This window comes from Eptesicus fuscus, chromosome 7 (assembly GCF_027574615.1).
Source record: "Eptesicus fuscus isolate TK198812 chromosome 7, DD_ASM_mEF_20220401, whole genome shotgun sequence".
Taxonomy (NCBI): domain Eukaryota; kingdom Metazoa; phylum Chordata; class Mammalia; order Chiroptera; family Vespertilionidae; genus Eptesicus; species Eptesicus fuscus.
Genome location: NC_072479.1, coordinates 70297576 through 70316568, shown reverse-complemented (window position 1 = coordinate 70316568; position 18993 = coordinate 70297576). Strand labels below are relative to the sequence as shown.

General features: G+C 41.3%; 1 protein-coding gene across 1 annotated transcript in view; it reads right to left on the bottom strand.

Annotated features, from left to right (window-relative positions):
• The window catches only part of DENND5B (DENN domain containing 5B), a 98609-nt gene that overhangs the window by 64616 nt on the left and 15000 nt on the right, over positions 1-18993 (bottom strand). The window contains exons 4-5 of the mRNA XM_054718613.1: positions 15444-16110; positions 642-829 (exon numbers count right to left, since the gene is read on the bottom strand). Of these exons, the coding sequence (XP_054574588.1) occupies positions 642-829; positions 15444-16110 (855 nt within the window). The remainder of the gene's footprint in view (positions 1-641; positions 830-15443; positions 16111-18993) is intronic.

Genomic DNA, 18993 nt, shown 5'->3' with positions numbered 1-18993 from the left:
GCTTTCAGAAGTTCCTGTTTACTTTCTTCTTAAACAACATTTGAAAATACAACCCACAGAAAGCATAGTAACCTTAAGGGGCCTAAAAATTAGGGGTTAGAATTCTTATCTCTACCACCTAGCTAAACTGACACCTAGAAAAAGTTGATAACTAGCCTTAGGCCAAAAACAAAGAATACTAAAGCATTTGATATTTCCATTATTCCTAGCTTGCTGAAAGATGTTACTTTTCATTTGATGAAGGTCAAGAATCAAATTCACCTCAATTAATACAAATGATTTCAAAGGATGTTAAAATTGGGCTGCATTGTTTTAGAAACAAAATGTATAATGTGAATCGGGGAAAGGAAATAAAATGTCATTGGAATAATAAAGCAATTAAGTAACACTGCTATTGTTCCATCTTCACAAATTTACATGCCATCGTCCTGCTTTGCACCAGGTTCAATTAACCACTGTCACAGGAACCACCAGGAGTCAGATCTGCAGTCTACAGCTCTACGGCTCGAGCTCTGCCCTAAACCTACTTGGGAGATTCAGAACAGAGACAGGGTTTGGACAATGGCAATGCTATCTAAGGAAAGTATCCCTGACCTAAATCAACAAACAACAAATGATTCATCATTCATTATAACTTTTACCTCTTGAGGAAGTTCTAGTTTGGAACGGTCAGTTCCTTCTTTTGACTGAAGACCCATCAGATAAGGGACAGGAGCATCAAGAAAATGTAGCAGAGAAGCAGGGAGGATGGGCACATACACATGCTGCCACTGAAATGGGAACAAGAGTGTGGTGATGCCTTCCGCCACCGTCATCAGGCGTTGGTAATCTGCACAGAACAGGGAAAAACGGAGGGGAAGATTCCAAGTAAAAACATAGTCATGGCATTGAGCTTGAAAGTATCAATTTCCAAAAAAATTCTTGTGCTAATAAATAAAATCTTTCTTTATGACCATACAGAAAATAGGTCATTCTATCTCATCATAATGAAAGAGTTAAGTGGTTTCAGTTGAGTGGTTTTAAGAGAGGATGGATAGGTGGGAAACATCATCATATTCTTTGCTTCTGACATCACTGATATGTGAATTACATTCCCTCAAAAAGTGGAGGAAACAAGAACTAAGTGAACTGCTCTTGGCACGTCTCCCATTAAAAAGTGTACCAGAATATAGCTATTGATCACTTCTTGTATACATGTATATCTATACAATCCCCAAATTCAGACGCTTTTATGTCTTGTAGATATAATTATCCAGATTATTTTTTGTTAAACTTCATTTTGTAGGTATAAGAAATCAACAGATATATGCATTTGTAGTCACACTTTCTATATTTAACCCCCAACTATAGAACTATCAAATCTGGGGACAAAGTGAAAAGTTACCAGAAAATTAAAGGCTGGTTTTTTATATTTTATTGTGTTTTGTTTACGTGAACTAATTTATCAAAACTAAAAACTGTCTACAATATTAAAGTATCCTTTCTGAGATATAGTTGACATATAACACTCTATTAGTTTTTTAAGTACATGGTGATTTGATGTGTCTATATATTGCAAAATGATTATCATAAGTTTAGTTAATATTTATCACCTCACATAATTACAAATAAACTATCCTTTTAAATAACTCTGTCATTGATGCTTTATATAAGCTTTATTAAAATGCAAGGTTAAAGACAAAGAGAATCCTAAAAGCAGCAAGAGAAAAGCAGTTAGTTACCTATAAGGGAGTTCGCATAAGACTGTCACCTGAGTTCTCAACATAAACTATGCAGGCCAGAAGGGAGTGGCACAAAATATTCAGAGTGATGAGAAGCAAGGACCTACAACCAAGATTACTCTATCCAACAAAGCTATCATTTTGAATTGAAGGATAGATAAAAGAGCTTCCCAGATAAGAAAAAGGTAAAGGAGTTCATCACCGCCAAACCAGTATTATATAAAATATTAAAGGGTCTTCTTTAAGAAGAAGAAGAAAAAAGATATGAACAGTAAAATGGCAATAAATACGTACCTATCAACAATTGAACCTGAAAAACAAAATAAATGAACAAGCAGACTAGAAACAGACTCACAGATAAGAGAGAAAATTGACAGTTGCCAGATGGGATGGGATGGTAGGGATGGGTAAAAGGGGTGAAGGGATTAAGAACTACACATTTGTAGTTACAGAATGGTCATGGTGATGTAAAGTATAGGGAATATAGTCAATAATATTGTATTAACTGTGTATGGTGTCATATGGGTATGAGATTTATTGGGATGATCATTTAATAAGTTATACAATGTCTACTCACTGGGGTGTACACCTGAAACTAATATAATATTGTATGTCAACTGTAATTGAAAAATAAAAAAATGATTTAAAAAAAGATATACTTAGTAATCCTTTATTCTGTCAGTGCTCCTCAGTCAAAAACCCCAAGAACACACCTGTATTTGAATAGTTGGATTTATTTATTACTCATTGCAGAGCGGAAGAAGGCACACCCTGGAGAACGGCGGGATGTCTTAGTAAGAGGATTTAGAGAAACCTATTATAGGATTTGGGCGTGGTTGGATAATTTTGGCCTGGGTCTAAGGAAGTAGTAGAGACTTGCTTTGACTTGGATGCTGTCAGAAATCAGGACAATTTATCACTGGGCATCTCAGTTAATCTGATCTATAGGAAGGGCAGACTAAGTGGGGGACAAAGCTGTGATTGATAAGGAAGCGAAGTAGCAGTTACTAATTTAGCAAGAGAGGAGGATGCTTGGTATTTTGTGGGTTGCACAGGGACCTTGTTTAAAGTGGATGTTCTTATGGGACCATTCATGTTCCACAGGAGCACATGGCTTAGTTGTGAGCATCAGATCAGTTCGTAATAACAGTGATGCCTACCTGTGAGAGCCAGATCAGTTCCTGGAGGTCAGGCTCTGCTTTTTTATTTCCTTCTCTATTATACAGCTCCTGTACCAGTTATCTATTTATTGCCTCTCAGCTCCAAATTCACTCAGTACATGCCCTATGACAATGGACCTGTAAGCATTTCTTTTACAGTGAGCACATGCTGAGTCTCAGCAGCAGAGGGCACTGCAGGAGGAAGGGATTTCTTCTCAGTTCAGAGTGCAGTGTTGTGCTTGTTCTTGCCCCTGTTGCATGTTGATTAGTAGGGCCGATATGTGAGGTACACATCTGGTGGTGCACTTCCCCAGCCACATGCCCCAAGTAGGCCGTCTCAGAGATGGGCCAGTGGTCACCTTCACATGACTCTCCGTACACGGATACTGCACACTCCGATCTCACACCCACAGTGGCGCCCTGACAATTTCTGCATGCCTGCCTGTTCACCACCCACAGCTCACTGGTGCCTGGGAGATGGTTTTCTACTTACTTGACGTTTGAGGATCAGCTCAGGCCGAGGCAACCCACTGACCTTCTCCACCATCTAACGACCTGCAACCACACTTTCTTCAACGAGGAAGGAACTTCCGTCTTGGGAAGTGGAGCCTCCCCTTCCAACTTGGTCATTCCTAAGGTACCCTTCAGCGTTTCCTTCAAGTCTTTATAGTTACTTTCCTAGTTAGTATATTCCACTCTTCATATTACACTCCTTTGTTTAAATTATTGTGTGGTTTAATCTGTCTCCTGATTGGACTTAGGCTGAAAGGCAGAGGATTTTAAGCAGTTGAATCAAACCCCTCACAGCATGGTTACTTTATTTATGGTTGATGGAAAAAATGTTCAATGTCATAGAAAACACAAATTCTTAAATAATGGAAACTAGCACCCGGGGCTATTTTCTTGCTTTGACTATGAAAAATTTACACATGGGAAGTGAAAATCAATTTTCCCCTCTTTCACTAGACACTGAGAGACTGGTATATATGATTTATTTTTCCTTCACCAGACAGTAGATCCTCTTGCATAAAGCTAGGACCCGAAGAGGGTTAAAAACCTCAGGGAAAAGAGATCAAGACAGGAAAAACAAACAAGATGATACCACACATACACAAAAAGGCCTGTACTGCCGAGGAACGTTGTCTGCCCTGCATTCGCTCTGGGAGGAAAAGAAAAAGAGCCTACCTGAGAATTCCTATCTTCTGGCCAGCTTTCAAGTATGTTTGGAGCCCAAATTTATGCTATCTGTATGTCCCAAAGAAACGCTAAGCTGAAAATTTTAATTTCAAGTAAACTCGTGTTGCCAGTGAACTCAGATGCCCAGTGAAAGAAAACAGAAAGCCTTCATGGAGGAATATATCCTCGATACACAACCCATCAGATACTGAAACTTACCTGAAAAAGAATATCAAGTATGTATGTTTTATGTTTAAGGAAATTAAAGGAAGAACTAAGGACCAGGACTGTTTATAGGCCATGGAGATTAAAATGTCAAAGGAAGGATTAAGTACAAATTAGATACAGGCAAAAAAAAAAAAATAGAATAATCTTGGACAGAGATATGGAGAAATCACCCAAGAAGCAGCACAGAGGCAGAGACAGAAAAAGAGGCTGAGAGATATGGGAGATGGAGCAAGACAGATTTACATGCTTTATTAGTGTTTCAGAAAGACTTTTTTTTTTTTTTTTTTAAAGAGGAATGGAAGCAATGTTTAGAAAAATCGATGAGAATTTTCCAAAACTTGGGTTGATGCAGTACCCACAGCTAACTATGGGACAGTCACAGATGGCTCGCTACGATCCAGACACACAGCAGGTTATCCCTGAGGGAACAGCCAGCCTGGTGGACCGTATGAAAGCTACTGTAAAGTCTGTTTACCCTGAGAACGGGGACTGCCAACTCCCCCTTACAAATGCCAAGTGCAACACCCCGGAGGAAGCAGTTCATATGATTCATACTGTGTGGAATTGGCTTTATGATAACTGGGATATTCACCCACTGAATATGCCCATTATTCAGGTCATGATAAATAGTGCAACAGCAACCGTGTAACTTTACTGCCACAAAATAGGTCCGATTTGCTGTCTGAGCTTCCCCTCATGAATCTTACAGATGCTAATAAAGACATTAGATTATTTAACAAGAAAATGCCAAGAGGCAGGGGAGAGACTTAAGGGACTCATCCCAGCAGAGTGGAAATTTTTAAACAGTTATTAAGAAATCAGGTGAATAAAGCAAACATTGATAGGAGCAAAACAAAGAGGAAAAAGGGAAGCATCAAGAAACTCATCCCAGCAGGGTGGAAATCTTTAGAGGTTATTAAGAAATTGGATGAGCCGTGGCCGGGTGGCTTGGTTGGTTGGAGCAGAGTCCTATACACCAAATGGTTCTGGTTTCAACTCCAGTCAGGGCACATACCTAGGTTGCAGGTTTGATTCATGGTTGGGACATATATGGGAGGCAACTGATCAGTGTTTCTCTCTCACATCGATGTTTCTCTCTCTCTCCCTTTCGCTCTAAAATCAATAAACATCCACGGGTGAGGATTAAAAAAATAAAATAAGCCCTAACCGGTTTGGCTCAGTGGATAGAGCGTCAGCCTTTGGACTGAAGGGTCCCAGGTTCGATTCCGGTCAAGGGCATGTACCTTGGTTGCTGGCACATCCCCAGTGGGGAGTGTGCAGAAGGCAGCTGATCAATGTTTCTCTCTCATTGATGTTTCTAACTCTCTATTCCTCTCCCTTCCTCTCTGTAAAAAAATCAATAAAATATATTTTAAAAAAATAAAAGAAAATAAATGGGATGAATAAAACAAACATTGATGTGGTTGAAACAAAGGTCTTAATATAGCACTACTGTATAAGATTGGGAAGACCAAAGGGACCCCTGCTGATCCCCCTACATTAAAGGTCCCCAAGCAGGTTTAGTCTAAATTTGGAGAAATTTAAAACATAGGAAAGGCAAAGATTCTAATGAGAAACCAGACCTGGAATAGCCTGGGGCAATAATCAGAGTAATCAAGATAGAGACTGACAAAAGGATCAGGGTCTCCTGGCTCAAGCCCCTGCTGGGAACTTAAAGCCAAATGCACAAAAGTGGATAAAATAGTGGGAGGCGGGGAGGTTTGAGATGTTTCTGGGACCCCCTGCATGCGCTATGCTACCAAAATCCTTTGGTGAAGTAATGCAGGCTACAATTACTTTGATAGAATATAGAAACATTAAGGTTAATAGGCTTAAGGTGGAAGTTTAGGTGAAAACTGGAATGTTTAAACAGCATTTATGGGAATGTTTTATGGAATGGATATTATGTCTAAATGGGAATGCTTCCCCAGAAGTAAAACAGAGGCATGTAAAGCACCCCTCAAGCAACACTAATTGGACATGCTAAATGGAAATAAGACTGCCTGGACCTGCAGATGCAGGAAAGAAACTGAAGTGCTGGAACAGACCAACTGTGCAGCAGCCCTATGCGGAGCACAGACTGGGACTTAGGGCAAAAGCCTGTGAGCGTCTCCCAGTGACAACTTTTGGGATGTTGGACTACAGATTTGTCATTTGAGAGGCGATTATTAGCCTGCTATTGAACATTAATCTAAACTGTCCCCACGACTGAAAGACATAAAATAATCTTGAAACCTGAAATAACCATGATGTCAAGAAAAACACTCTAATGAGGGAAGGCAATGCTCAGAAGAGTTCCATAATAAAATGGAAATGGTCTATACTGGAATCCTGTTACAAGGAGAATTCGAGGAGATACAACCAGGAGCCTCCTTCCCCACAGGACGGACTCTCGAACTGAGTGATGAGCTGCTAGATTCCATCATCACGTGGACAGTGCCTTATAAACACCTCTCAAATGACCAACAGAGAGCTGCTTGGTTTATGAATGACGGTTCCAAGCTGAATGAACAACACCCTGGTTGGAAGGCCACCACCGTGATCAAGGAAGGGAAAATCATAGCAGCTCAGTGGGCTGATTTGCATGCTGTTTTCCTAGCAGTGATGGGAGAACTGAACAATGGTAAAAGCACGTATGTTTGGGTTTTTTTTTTAATGACTCACGGGCAATGGAAAAACTGGACTTTAAAAGGATGCCTTATGAGGCACAGCCCTATGGAAATCATTCTGGCACATTAAAGTGGGACATGTTGATGCCCATTACAAGAACCCCCTTCCAGGTTCTGGAGGTGACTGGAACTACAAAGTGCACCTTCTGAAGTGGCCACCTGGATCCATGAAATGAGTAGACATGGGGGGGGGGGGGCTATAGCAATGCAGAGATGAGCTGAATCTGGACATATTCCTCTTACACCCTCTGAGGCACAAAATGCCAACAGGAACTGTTTTGTCTACCAACAAGAGACAGAGACTACAGATGGCTCCGAGGAAGATTCCCAGGGGGAGGGGGACCCCCCCCCCCACCATGACTGGCAAGTGTATTATATTGGATGGATGCCGGCAGCCCTGGGGAGTGAGGGTTATAAATGAGTCCTAACAGGAATAGACACTCATTCTGGATTTAGCTCTGCATTCTCGGTGGTAGGTGCAAATGCTCAAAATACTATGAGAGGTTTGAAACAGAAAATACGCTACCAAGTTAGGCTGGTGAGTTACATTTCTTCAGAGCAAGAGACAGACTTCGCACTTCACAGCACATAGCATTCAACAGTAGGCAAAGAGATATCACATCGAATGGACATGCCGTGTTGTTCATCATCCTCAGAGTCACGGTTTAATAGAGAACTGGACCAGCCAACTGAAAATCCCGCTGTCTTAAAAGGGTGGAGATAAAGGCATGAAGAGTTGACTCACGCCTTCATGCGTGTGTGCTCATACTCAACATGAAGGGGCTTAATGGCGGGTCCCCACTAGATAGATTCCTGTTTTTCTGGTGCATCTGGGAAAGGGGGATAGATGGATGCTGGTATAATGACTATCCTACCTAATAATAGACAAATATGCAAATTGACCGTACCTTCGCTATGCCCGCGATTGGCCAGGAGGCGTGGGGGGGCGGGACTCGGGGTGGCCGGGGTGGCCGATTGGGCCAGCGGGATGCTGAGCTCGCATCGCCAGCGGCGGCTCGAGCTCAGCGTCTGCGCCATGGCTGTGCTGCGGCACAGAAGGGGCCTCGGGGGCAGCGAGCTCACGTCCCACCATGGACCATCAAAAGCGGGGGAGCGGGGTGTCTGTCCACTCAGGCACCAGGCCTTTCAGAGGTGCACCAGGCGGGGCGGAGGCTTCTGAAAGGCCTGGTGCACCAGCGGACAGGCATCCCGCTCCCCCGCGATCGAAAGCGAAAGCGGGTAGGGGACCCTACACATGCATGATTTAATCATGCACTGGGCCTCTAGTGGTTTTATATTGCCTCAACTTTCTTTTTCCTACCAGGCCCAGGACTACAAGTGCCAAAAGCAGAGACGATTCCAAAGCAAGAACTTTTTTTTTTTAAAGTTGATTTCAGAGAGGGAGAGAGAGAGACACACATACACACACACACACAGAGAGAGAGAGAGAGAGAGAGAAAGAGAGAAACAGAGAGAGAGAGAGAGAGAGAGAAACATCAATAATGAGAGAGAATCATTGATTGGCTGCCTCCTGCACACCCCATACTGGGGATCGAGCCTGCAACCCGGGCATGTGCCCTTGGCCGGAATCAAACCTGGGACCCTTCAGTCCGCAGGCGGACGCTCTATCCACTGAGCCAAACCGGCTAGGGCAAGAACTACTTTTGTAACTCTGCTTTTAAACCTTTATGTCAGAATTCCTCAGAGCCTTCCTGATTGGTCCTGCCTTCACTGCATCTGGCAAATTGGGGTTAACATTGAATGCAGCTGTATGGCCTAGTGGTAAAAACAGCCCACTAATTCTGTACCCATGTAACTTTACCCTATATCAGTGGTCGGCAAACCGTGGCTCGCGAGCCACATGCGACTCTTTGGCCCCTTGAGTGTTCTAACGCCACTTCAAAATAGACTCGCCCAGGCCGAAAACCGTCTTCTGCGCATGGGCCACGAAGTTTCAATCGCACTGTACGTGCGCGTCCGCACGTGGTATTTTGTGGAAGAGCCACACTCACGGGGCCAAAGAGCCGCATGTGGCTCATGAGCCGCGGTTTGCTGACCACTGCCCTATATGAACAGTAATAAACCATTAAAGACATTGAATTGGTACTTATCATCTTCCAAAAAGACCAGTTTACAGACAAGTTTTCTCAAGTATTCATGGGACAAATAATTCCAACCTTACATCAACTCTTCTCCACTTTACCTTCCAGAGGAAAATGGAACACTTTCCAACGCTTTCTATGAAGCTAGAATGACCTTAATACCAAAAATCAGACAAGATAGTACAAGCAATGAAAATTATAAACCCAATCATTAAAAAACACAGATGCAAAAATTCTAATAAAATATTATCAAATTAAATCAAGCCTATATTAAAAAGGTAATAATACAGCATGACAAAGTCAGATTTATCATAGGATTATAAGGATGGAATATAGATTTTTCACCTTACTAAATGATTAAAAAGAGAAAAAAATGATCATCTTGATACACAAAGAGTATTCAATAAAATGTAACACATGTCACAATTTTTAAAAACTTTGAAGAAACTAGAAATACAAGGAATTTCTTTAACCTGGTATGAGGCTATTTACTAAAAACATTACAGCAAATGTTACACTTCATAGTGAAACATTAAAAGCATCCTTTTTACAATCAGGAAAAAGACAAAAGTGTCTGCTGCTATCAACTCCATCCTATACTGTACTGGAGAGCCTCGTCAGTATTGTAAGGCAAGAAAAAGAAATAAATGTGACAAAGACGGGAATAGAAGCAACAAAGCTGTCATTATTTGCACATTACTACCTACTTTACTATTATAAAACTTTACTGACAAACTTCAAAGAAGATCTTTATAAATGGAGGCATATATCATTTTCACGGAAGGGGAGACTTAATATTGTGAATGTTAATTGTCCCAAAATTGAATTCAATGCATTCAATAAAAAGATGGTGGTGAAGAGAATTGTCCTATCAGATGCCAAGACTTACTGTAAAGCTACGGTAATTTAGCACTGAGACAGGAAGACTAGCAGAATAAACGGAAAAGCTAGAAATACGCCCTCATGTACAGGACCTTCCACGTCTGATGGAAGATCGGAGGGAGGAAGAATGTCTGCTCAGTACCCAGCACTCCCATAACTAGTTATCGATATTTCTAAAGTATTAAAATTGATCTCTTCCTCACTACATAAACAAAAATCAACTTCTTATACGGAGACTAAGGCCTTAAAAACTAAGTGTAACTTTAAAACATTTTTTTAAAAAACGTAGACTATTTTTATGATCTCAGAATAGAGGACTTCTTATTTATTTATTTTTTGGATATATTTTATTGACTTTTTACAGAGAGGAAGGGAGAAGGATAGAGAGTTAGAAACATTGATGAGAGAGAAACATCAATCAGCTGCCTCCTGCACATCCCCCACTGGGGATGTGCCCGCAACCAAGGTACATGCCCTTGACCGGAATCGAACCCGGGACCCTTCAGTCTGCAGGCCAACGCTCTATCCACTGAGCCAAACCGGTTTCGGCATAGAGGACTTCTTAAATAAAGCCAAGTTAAGTCATGAGCTCAAAAAAATTGATAAATTGGAACTCATGAATATTAAGAGCATCTTAATTCATGAAATGGCCCCTAAAGGAAAATTAAGAGCCACAAATTGGAAAAAAATATAATGTGTTACACATAAATTGACAAAGGATTAGTTTCTTGAATATGTAACAAAAACAAAAAAAATCACTTAAAAATGTCTTAAGCCCTGACTGGTTTGGCTCAGTGGATAGAGCGTCGGCCTGCGGACTGAAGGGTCCCAGGTTTGATTCTGGTCAAGGGCATGTACCTTGGTTGTGGGCACATCCCCAGTAGGGAGTGTGCAGGAGGCAGCTGATTGATGTTTCTCTCTCATCGATGTTTCTAACTCTCTATCCCTCTTCCTTCCTCTCTGTAAAAAAAAATAAAAATGAATAAAATGTATTTTTTAAAAATGTCTTAATATTAAGACCCCTTTATCATCACAAAATAAAGCTAATAGTATAAAAATATTGGCCAAAGCTGACCATACTCTGCTGCTTTTAAGATACAGATCATAGGAACCAACTTTCTGCCATCAAAATATCAGTTGTGCCCTGGTCAGTGTGGCTCGGTTGGTTGAACGACATCCTGTGCACGAGAAGGTCACCAGTTCAATTCCTGGTCAGGGCACCTATCCAGGTTGTGGGTTTAATAACCGGTCCAGGTGCATGCAGGAGGCAACTGGTCAATGTTTCTCTTTCACATCGATGTTTCTCTCTCCTTCTCCCTTCTTCTCTCTCTAAAATCAATAAAAACGTATTTTTGCCCTAGCTGGTTTAGCTCAGTGGCTAGAGCGTCAACCTGCGGACTGAAGGGTCCCGGGTTCAATTCCGGTCAAGGGCACATATCCAGGTTGCGGGCTCGGTCCCCAGTAGGGGACGTGCAAAAGGCAGCCGATCAACGATTCTCTCTCATCACTGATGTTTCTATCTCTCTCTCCCTCTCCCTTCCTCTCTGAAATCAATAAAAATATATATTAAAAAACAAACAAACCTATTTTTAAAAATGTATCAATTGTGCTTTTATGATTTATAAACTCCATAATCAATAAGCTATGATGTTCAGTTCAGCATGGTCAGCAACTTGTGATTAGAAAACTCCCCCCTTTTGCTAGAAAACCTCAAGTAGCTCTACTTTCTGACAAGGTTAAATTCATGCCCAACTTACAGGAGGGAGGGGAGCAGAGAAGAAGGCTGTGTAGGCACACAGGCTGTGCAGTGTGGGCTGTGGTAACTGCTCATGTCCATTGTGAAGAGTCAAAGGAGGTAAGCAAGGCCCAAAGATGTTCCTGAGACTTTAATTCCCGTGTTGGTATCAAAAGTTAGACCCTGGTGTTTAAATTCCCCTATCTTTTATTCCTCCCCCGTTTCTTTGAAAAGAGAACCATACTCCAGTCTTCCCTGTCTCGCTCCGGGTATTTCCTGGTTGCAGAAGAAAGTGCCCTTTTCTGATTTGGGGTCCCAGAAAAGAGCTTTAACCTCCTGGGTGAGTGCATTCTCTACCTAAAATGTCTAGCTAGTTTCCACAGCCAAGTGACGGTAATGTACACACTCTCTAAATAACAATCTGAATCGTTTGAACGGGCTGTGACCAGAATTTCAAATCCGTCTAGAAAGACCATTTCATCACGGAAATACATCTACTTTGATTCACTTTTCATGGTAATTTTTCAGCACCTGCAATGTTTTAAAATTTTATGGCACAGCTTTATCAGTGAAGAAGAAATGAAGTATCAGATGTTATTAAAACCCCCTTAACACAGTCAGGAAGAATGAAGGAGGGCACTAGAGCACAAATCAACATAATGACTCTTTTATTTCAATCATTCAAATGAATTGTCTTTCTCTAATGGGAGAGACATTGTCAATATTAAAATGCGCATGTACTACTCTGTAATACTCTGTAATTACTTAGCATGTTATCTACACAATAGACCTGCAGAATGTGTTTATAATTTAAAAATAATTTATTGAGACAGAGAAGGAAAGGTTAAGTGCAGTGCCCAACACAGTGAACCTGGTGGTTAAGTGCCCTGCAGAAAGACTGTGCGAGTCCCATTTCTAGCTGCACCACATTATGTAACAGCTGTGTGACCTTGGATCCCTGAGCCACTTCCTTGGTAAAAGATGGATAACAGTACTAATTCATTGCTGAGAGCATTAAAGGTAGAGAATAAAACCAAAACGAGCAAGGCATCTTTATAGTACAATTCCTAACATACAGTGATTGCAGCAAGTGACTATAAAATTATTGTATGAGACTTTTTTTGTATGACACTCTTAAAAGATATATATATATATATATACTATAATCTCAAGAGTCACTCTTGTTCTAAACATAAGATCAAGTTACCAAAAAATATTCATTTGAGTACAAAAACATGCTCATAAGTAATCATTCTTCATTTGAAACTGAAATAAATAGGTAGACATTAATCAACTGTAACTTTTCAACAGACTCCATAAATCAGATGTGATAAGGTAATCAGAGCAGAAAGATGAGCACTCAGGACAGACCACAAGCAATGAGAGATACAGTGCTACTTAAAACAGGAAGTGTGATAACAGAAGGTTTTTTTTTTTTTCTTAAAAAAAAAAAGCATTACAGCCCGGCTGGCGTGGCTCAGTGATTGAGCATCAACCTATGAACCAGGAAGTCATGGGATTGGATTCCCAGTTAGGGTATATGCCTGGGTTGCGGGCCCAATCCCCAGTGGATGGCGTGCAAGAGACAGCCAATCAATGATTCTCATCATTGATGTTTCTATCTTTCCCTCTTCCTTCCTCTCTGAAATCAACAAAAATATATTTTGAAGAAAAAAGCATGACATTCAGTATAAGAGAACATTTATTATGTTCTCAACCCTGAAATAAAGGCCTAGCTATTTAACAAAGTTATACTTTAAATGCAGTAATATATTAGACCTTCACAATTTAAGATGTGCATAATTCAGAAAGGATTATGTTGGACTAATAAAACTAATAATTACAACATTGGCTAACCTATAGTGAGCCAATTATGCTCAAAGTATTTTGTACATGTTTTCTTATTTAGCCTTCACAATAAATCGGTGAGGAGAAGAAAAAAAACAAATAGTCATCCCCATAAACATGAACTTAACACTCAGGAAGATTATGTAACTTGTCCATGGTTACAATCAGTAAGTGACAGAGCAGAGATTTGAACCCAGGGTTGTTATGACTTCAGAAACCAATATTCTTTCTAACCAGAACATTAGGACACTGATCTATATGACCTTGAAAATGACCTGTATATCTAGGACCTAAAATTCTCTTCTCTAATGAGTTACTACACTTGAGCATATTAAGCTCCAAGCCCCTGCCCCTTCAGCAACTCTCTAATCCTTACACCCTTCAGGGAATAAAGCAAGAAAGGAAGAAATAGAAAGGAAGCAAGAATTACTTCAGGTTAAACCTTTCAGACACAAAGGGGTGATCCGTAGGTTACGGCCAGCACTAAGAAAGCGAAAGCGGGAGGAAAAGAAAGAACATAGACTGGCCATTAGAGAAGAGCTTCCTGACAACAAGCATTGAGACACTGGGACACATTATCAAAGAACATTACGTAGGATAAACTGAAGAAAATACAACCCCGTGGAAGGCTGTCAACACACAAATAGTGTCAACATACACACAAGATGGGGAAGGACAAATATAGACTACTTGGCTCACCCTCACTTATCATCTGAAATAGAAGAGAAAAACCGGAACGTGGTAAAATACGCCTGACAGCAGCAGTCAGGAGGCTGCACTTCGATTCTGCCTGAACACAAGTTAGCAAAATGCAAACCCCAATATCTGGGCCACATTCCTCAGAGGGCTCATCAGGGCACAGGTACCATTTTATGCTCTCCTTCAATTCATTATCCATCAAGACACAGCATCTCTATTTCCTCTGAAAATTCATATTCATACTGGTAAAATAAAATAAAACCCACATTATATGCTAGTTTCTTAAGTATGTGTTGGGAGAACTTTGAATGAAAAATATCACCAAGGTAACTTCTTTCTGGAATTAAGAACAAAACAAAAAGCCCCCACGTAAGTCTGGTGGAATTATTAGACCCACGAGAGTACAGAGTTCCACAGCTGTGCCCCTTCTCTCACCACGTGGAATCACCCACAGGCAAAGACCCAAAGCTGATTGCCTTAGGACAGCCATCTTCAACCCGTGTGCCGAAAGTGTATTTAACATATGCAATACCTGACTATTTGGTCAGGAGCAATGACCTCTTTTCCCTTAGATTGTCAAATAAAAAATGGCAACAGTAACAACAGCCAATGCAACAATAGCTATACCGTGTGAATGAATCAAAATTATACCTATTTTTTGGTCAGACTGGCAAAAAAAAAAAAAAAAAAAATGTTTTTGTTGTGCCACACAATTTTAATAAGTATTTTGTGTGTGCCACGAGATGAAAAGGCTGGAAACCGCTGCCTTAGGGGGCTGCAGAGTCCTAACCATTTCGTTTCTCCCTTTCTAACGTCAGCTGTGTTGTGACGTGAACCTTTTACTAATCTGTAAAAAATGAAAAGTCTACATGTTCCTGGTAATAACCGGACTCTTTGTCTTTCATTATGAAAAGAACTGTTTCTTTTAGGATAATTACGTATTACCAGGAAGTGGGGTGGAGGGGGGACTTTCCATGAAAAAATAGACTCAAGTCAGCCAAGTTACTGCTTTTGTATTCTTTCCTGCTTTTCTCTACAGCCACTGCCACCCTAAAGAGATGTAATGTCTCAGCCTCTGGCCCCACCTACACCTGTTCCTTTTACACAAAACAGAAAAGACTTCCGACCATGCATTACTCGGTTCTAATACACCCCATGGAAATACAGCAACTGGGAGCATAGGTCCTTGTTTCCGGGAGACTCAGAGTCTAGGCAAGACCTACCTTGTGAGTAGAGAAGGATCTGCATCTCTAGAAGAACGCAGGTGAACAGCTGCACCAGGTTCTCCAACCCCAGCAGCTCGAAGGCCTCTCGCAGAGGGTAATCGGAGAGGGGGAGCTCACTGGGCCCAGGCCTCTGGCATATGACGGGTTCATACACACCGTAAAATTTCAGCGATCTCCCTGGCGGTGGGAGGGGTACCTCATAGAGAATGTTATGGATGTAGCTCTCCAGCGGCAAGGGTGGTGGCTGCTGCGAGGTAACTGCTCTGTAAAGCTGGATGAGGAATTTCTTGCAGGCCTGCATGAAAGGCAGTGGTGTGATCAAACATATGCTTTTGGAAACATACAGGGTGTCTCTGCTGATGTCATAGGAGTTGTATCGCTGGAGTTTCAAAAGGGAAGTTGTATCTCCCTCGTCAATGCTGCTGGCCAGCGAGTCCATGCTGCAGGAGGAGGAAGCGTAGACGCTGCTGTAATGCTCGGCGTTGTGCATCTGGTAGAGTGTCTGCATAGCTGTGCAGATCTGCTTACTGGTAACTTCTTCATAAAACGTGAGAACAAAACCGTAGGTGCGAGAACCATCTTCCCGGGTAATTATAAATGAGTGGAACTGAGGGTCTCTGTTGTCAGTCTGTGTTCTGAAAGACAGCCCTTTCGGCATGCACAACTGTGGAGGAAGGGGGAAGCATCAGAATGCAGTGCGCGAATAACTTCACACCAGGAAAAAACGTTTTCGAACCTCTATCCCAGCTTGTGACCTTCAGCAAATCATGTAACTACTCTGAGCCAGTTTCTTTATCTAGAACATTTGCTACATCAGTGACTTGAAGACAAAATACTCAAGGGCACTTTACAGATATTTAATATTTAAGTACTATTTTTAGAGGAGTGATGATAATGTTTCAAAGAAATAAGGGAATAGATGAAGGCTCACTTGATAAATACAGAATAATAAGTTATTTTATCTATTTTGAACAATATAATACTTCATCCTTGAAAAATAAGCGTTGAAAGTGGAATGATTTTTTATTTACTGAAGCAGAAGGGTGGAAACCAGACATTTCAGATTATTTCCAGTAGAGATTGTGCTCTGGGTCTTGGGAACTACCCAGGATTCAGTCAAATTTGGGAATAAATTACCTAAGGAGTTAAAGATGTTATATTTAAGATACTTAAAATGCATAAGAAATTAGAATTGAGCCTTTAAAATTCTTCTAAAAATATTTTAAATAAAATAAAACAAATTAAAGAAAATTTGAAATACACTAAGAAAAGCAGAACTTATAATTCAACTACCCAAATAGAATCATTATTAAGTTTTATATATTCCTTTTTTACTTTTTTTTTAAATTACTTTATTGATTAAGGTATCACATATTTGTCATCAACCCCCTCCCCCCGTTCCCTTCCCAATCCCCCCCACACGCAAGCCCTCCTCCCCCTGTTGTCCGTGATCACTGGTTAGGCTCATATGCAAGCACACAAGTCCTTTGGTTGATCTATCTCCCTTGTCCCCACCCTCCCCTACTTTCCCTCTGAGGTCTGACAGTCTGACCTTTTTTACTTTTATATTTCAATATGCTTTCTGCATAGAAATACTTTTATCATACATTATTACATTATATTTTTATTTTCCTTTTTCCAGACTTGATCATTGATGTGGTGTAAAAATGAGAAGTTTTTCCAAATCCATCCCCACGTTAGCAAGAAAACACAATTTGCCTGAAAAGTTACCCGTACTTTGGTCAAACTGTCAACAAACACTTGCTAACTGCCTTTATGAGCTAGGCCCTCGATGGTGGCAGGATGAAGAGAGAGACAGACACAAGTCGGTCCCTGCTCCTTTGGAGCTTCTAGTCCAGTAAGAATGACAGATGATTAAAAAAACCATAAACGGCCCTAACTGGTTTGGCTCAGTGGATAGAGCGTCGGCCTGTGGACTGAAGGGTCCCAGGTTCGATTCTGGTCAAGGGCATGTACCTTGGTTGCGGGCACATCCCTAGTAGGAGGTGTGCAGGAGGCAGCTGATCGATGTTTTCTCTCTCATTGATGTTTCTAACTCTCTATCCCTCTCCCTTCCTCTCTGTAAAAAATCAATAAAATATATTTTTTAAAAACCATAAACGATAAAGTATGGGAAGTACTGTAACAGGGGAAACACAAGATGTTATGAAGAAAACACAGCAGAAGGACATAAACGAGAAAAGGGGTAGCTCCCAGAAAAAAGAAGAAGATCCAGGCGGAAACCAAGCATAAGGACAGGTGTTAGTGAGATGAGGAGGCAGAGAGGACAACAGGTGACAGAATATGAGGGTCTGAGGAACTGAGAGTCATTGTGGGCGGGGAACAGGATGCAAGGTGAGGGGAGAGAGAACTCAGGCGAAATAATTAGGGGCTGGGCCATGAAGGGCTTTGGTGAGTGACCTTAGAAGTCTGGGGAGGGCAACGGAAGCCTCTGAGGGGGTTTTTAGCAGTAGGAGGGGGACAGAATTAGATGTGCCTCTTGGCTCACCAACCTTCCTGCACGGAAAGGCAGTGGTTTTCAAAGGGGTCCCAAGGAGACGGCAAGAATGCCTCAGAACCTTGGGGTCATCTCTGACTTCTCTCTTTCTCTCTCACCACATTATCCAATCCATCCACAAAGACCACTAATTCTACCTTCAAAAACATATTCAGAAACAAACTAGTTCTACACTCTTACCCCTCTAAGTCACATCTTCTCTTGCCTGATGACTATTTAACATTCTGCTAACCAGTCTCCTGCTTTTGCTTTTGTCCCCCAAAATCTAGTCCCCATATGTAGCTTAAGTGATCCTTAAAAAATGTTACATTTTGTCACTCTTCTCGAAACCCTCCAATGGCCTCTCATCTCCCTAAAAGCTGAAATCCTGCCCCACATGACTTGGCCCCAGCAACCTCTCTGCCTTCATCTCCCACTGCTCTATAGCTCACCTACTCTGCTCCAGCAACACTAGCCAGATTGCTGTTCTGTGGCACACCCAGCCAGCTTTTGCCAAAATTTGCTATTCCCTCTGGCTGCAATAATCTTCCCCTAGGTATCCACATGGTTTGTCCCTGTAGCAGATTGTATTTCTAAAAATGGCTCCCAATTTTTTTCTAGTTCCACATGCTCTTCCAGAACCTTGCCGCTCTCCCAGCAAGTCTGGGTGGGCCGTTGACAGTGCCGACATCAAGGATCCACCCATGTTTTTTGTAAAGATCCAGATGAATATTTTAGGGTCTTCAGGCCATACAGACTTTGTTACAACGACTCTACCACTGTAGTGTGAAAGCAGCTGCTGACAAGATAAAGGAATGGGTAAGACTTTGAGAAGGGCAACCCTGCCAAACCCTATCCAAACTGTTGATTTATAAGCAAAATAATAATCCTGTTTTAAATCAACATCCTTTTGGCCTGAAAGCAAAATGTTACTGGAACATCATCACACTCATCCAGCCCAGCACTCTCTACGGCTGCTTCTACGCGATGATCTCTCTCTCCCTCTCTCTCTCTAAAAGCAATTAAAAATATATATTAAAAAAAAAAAAA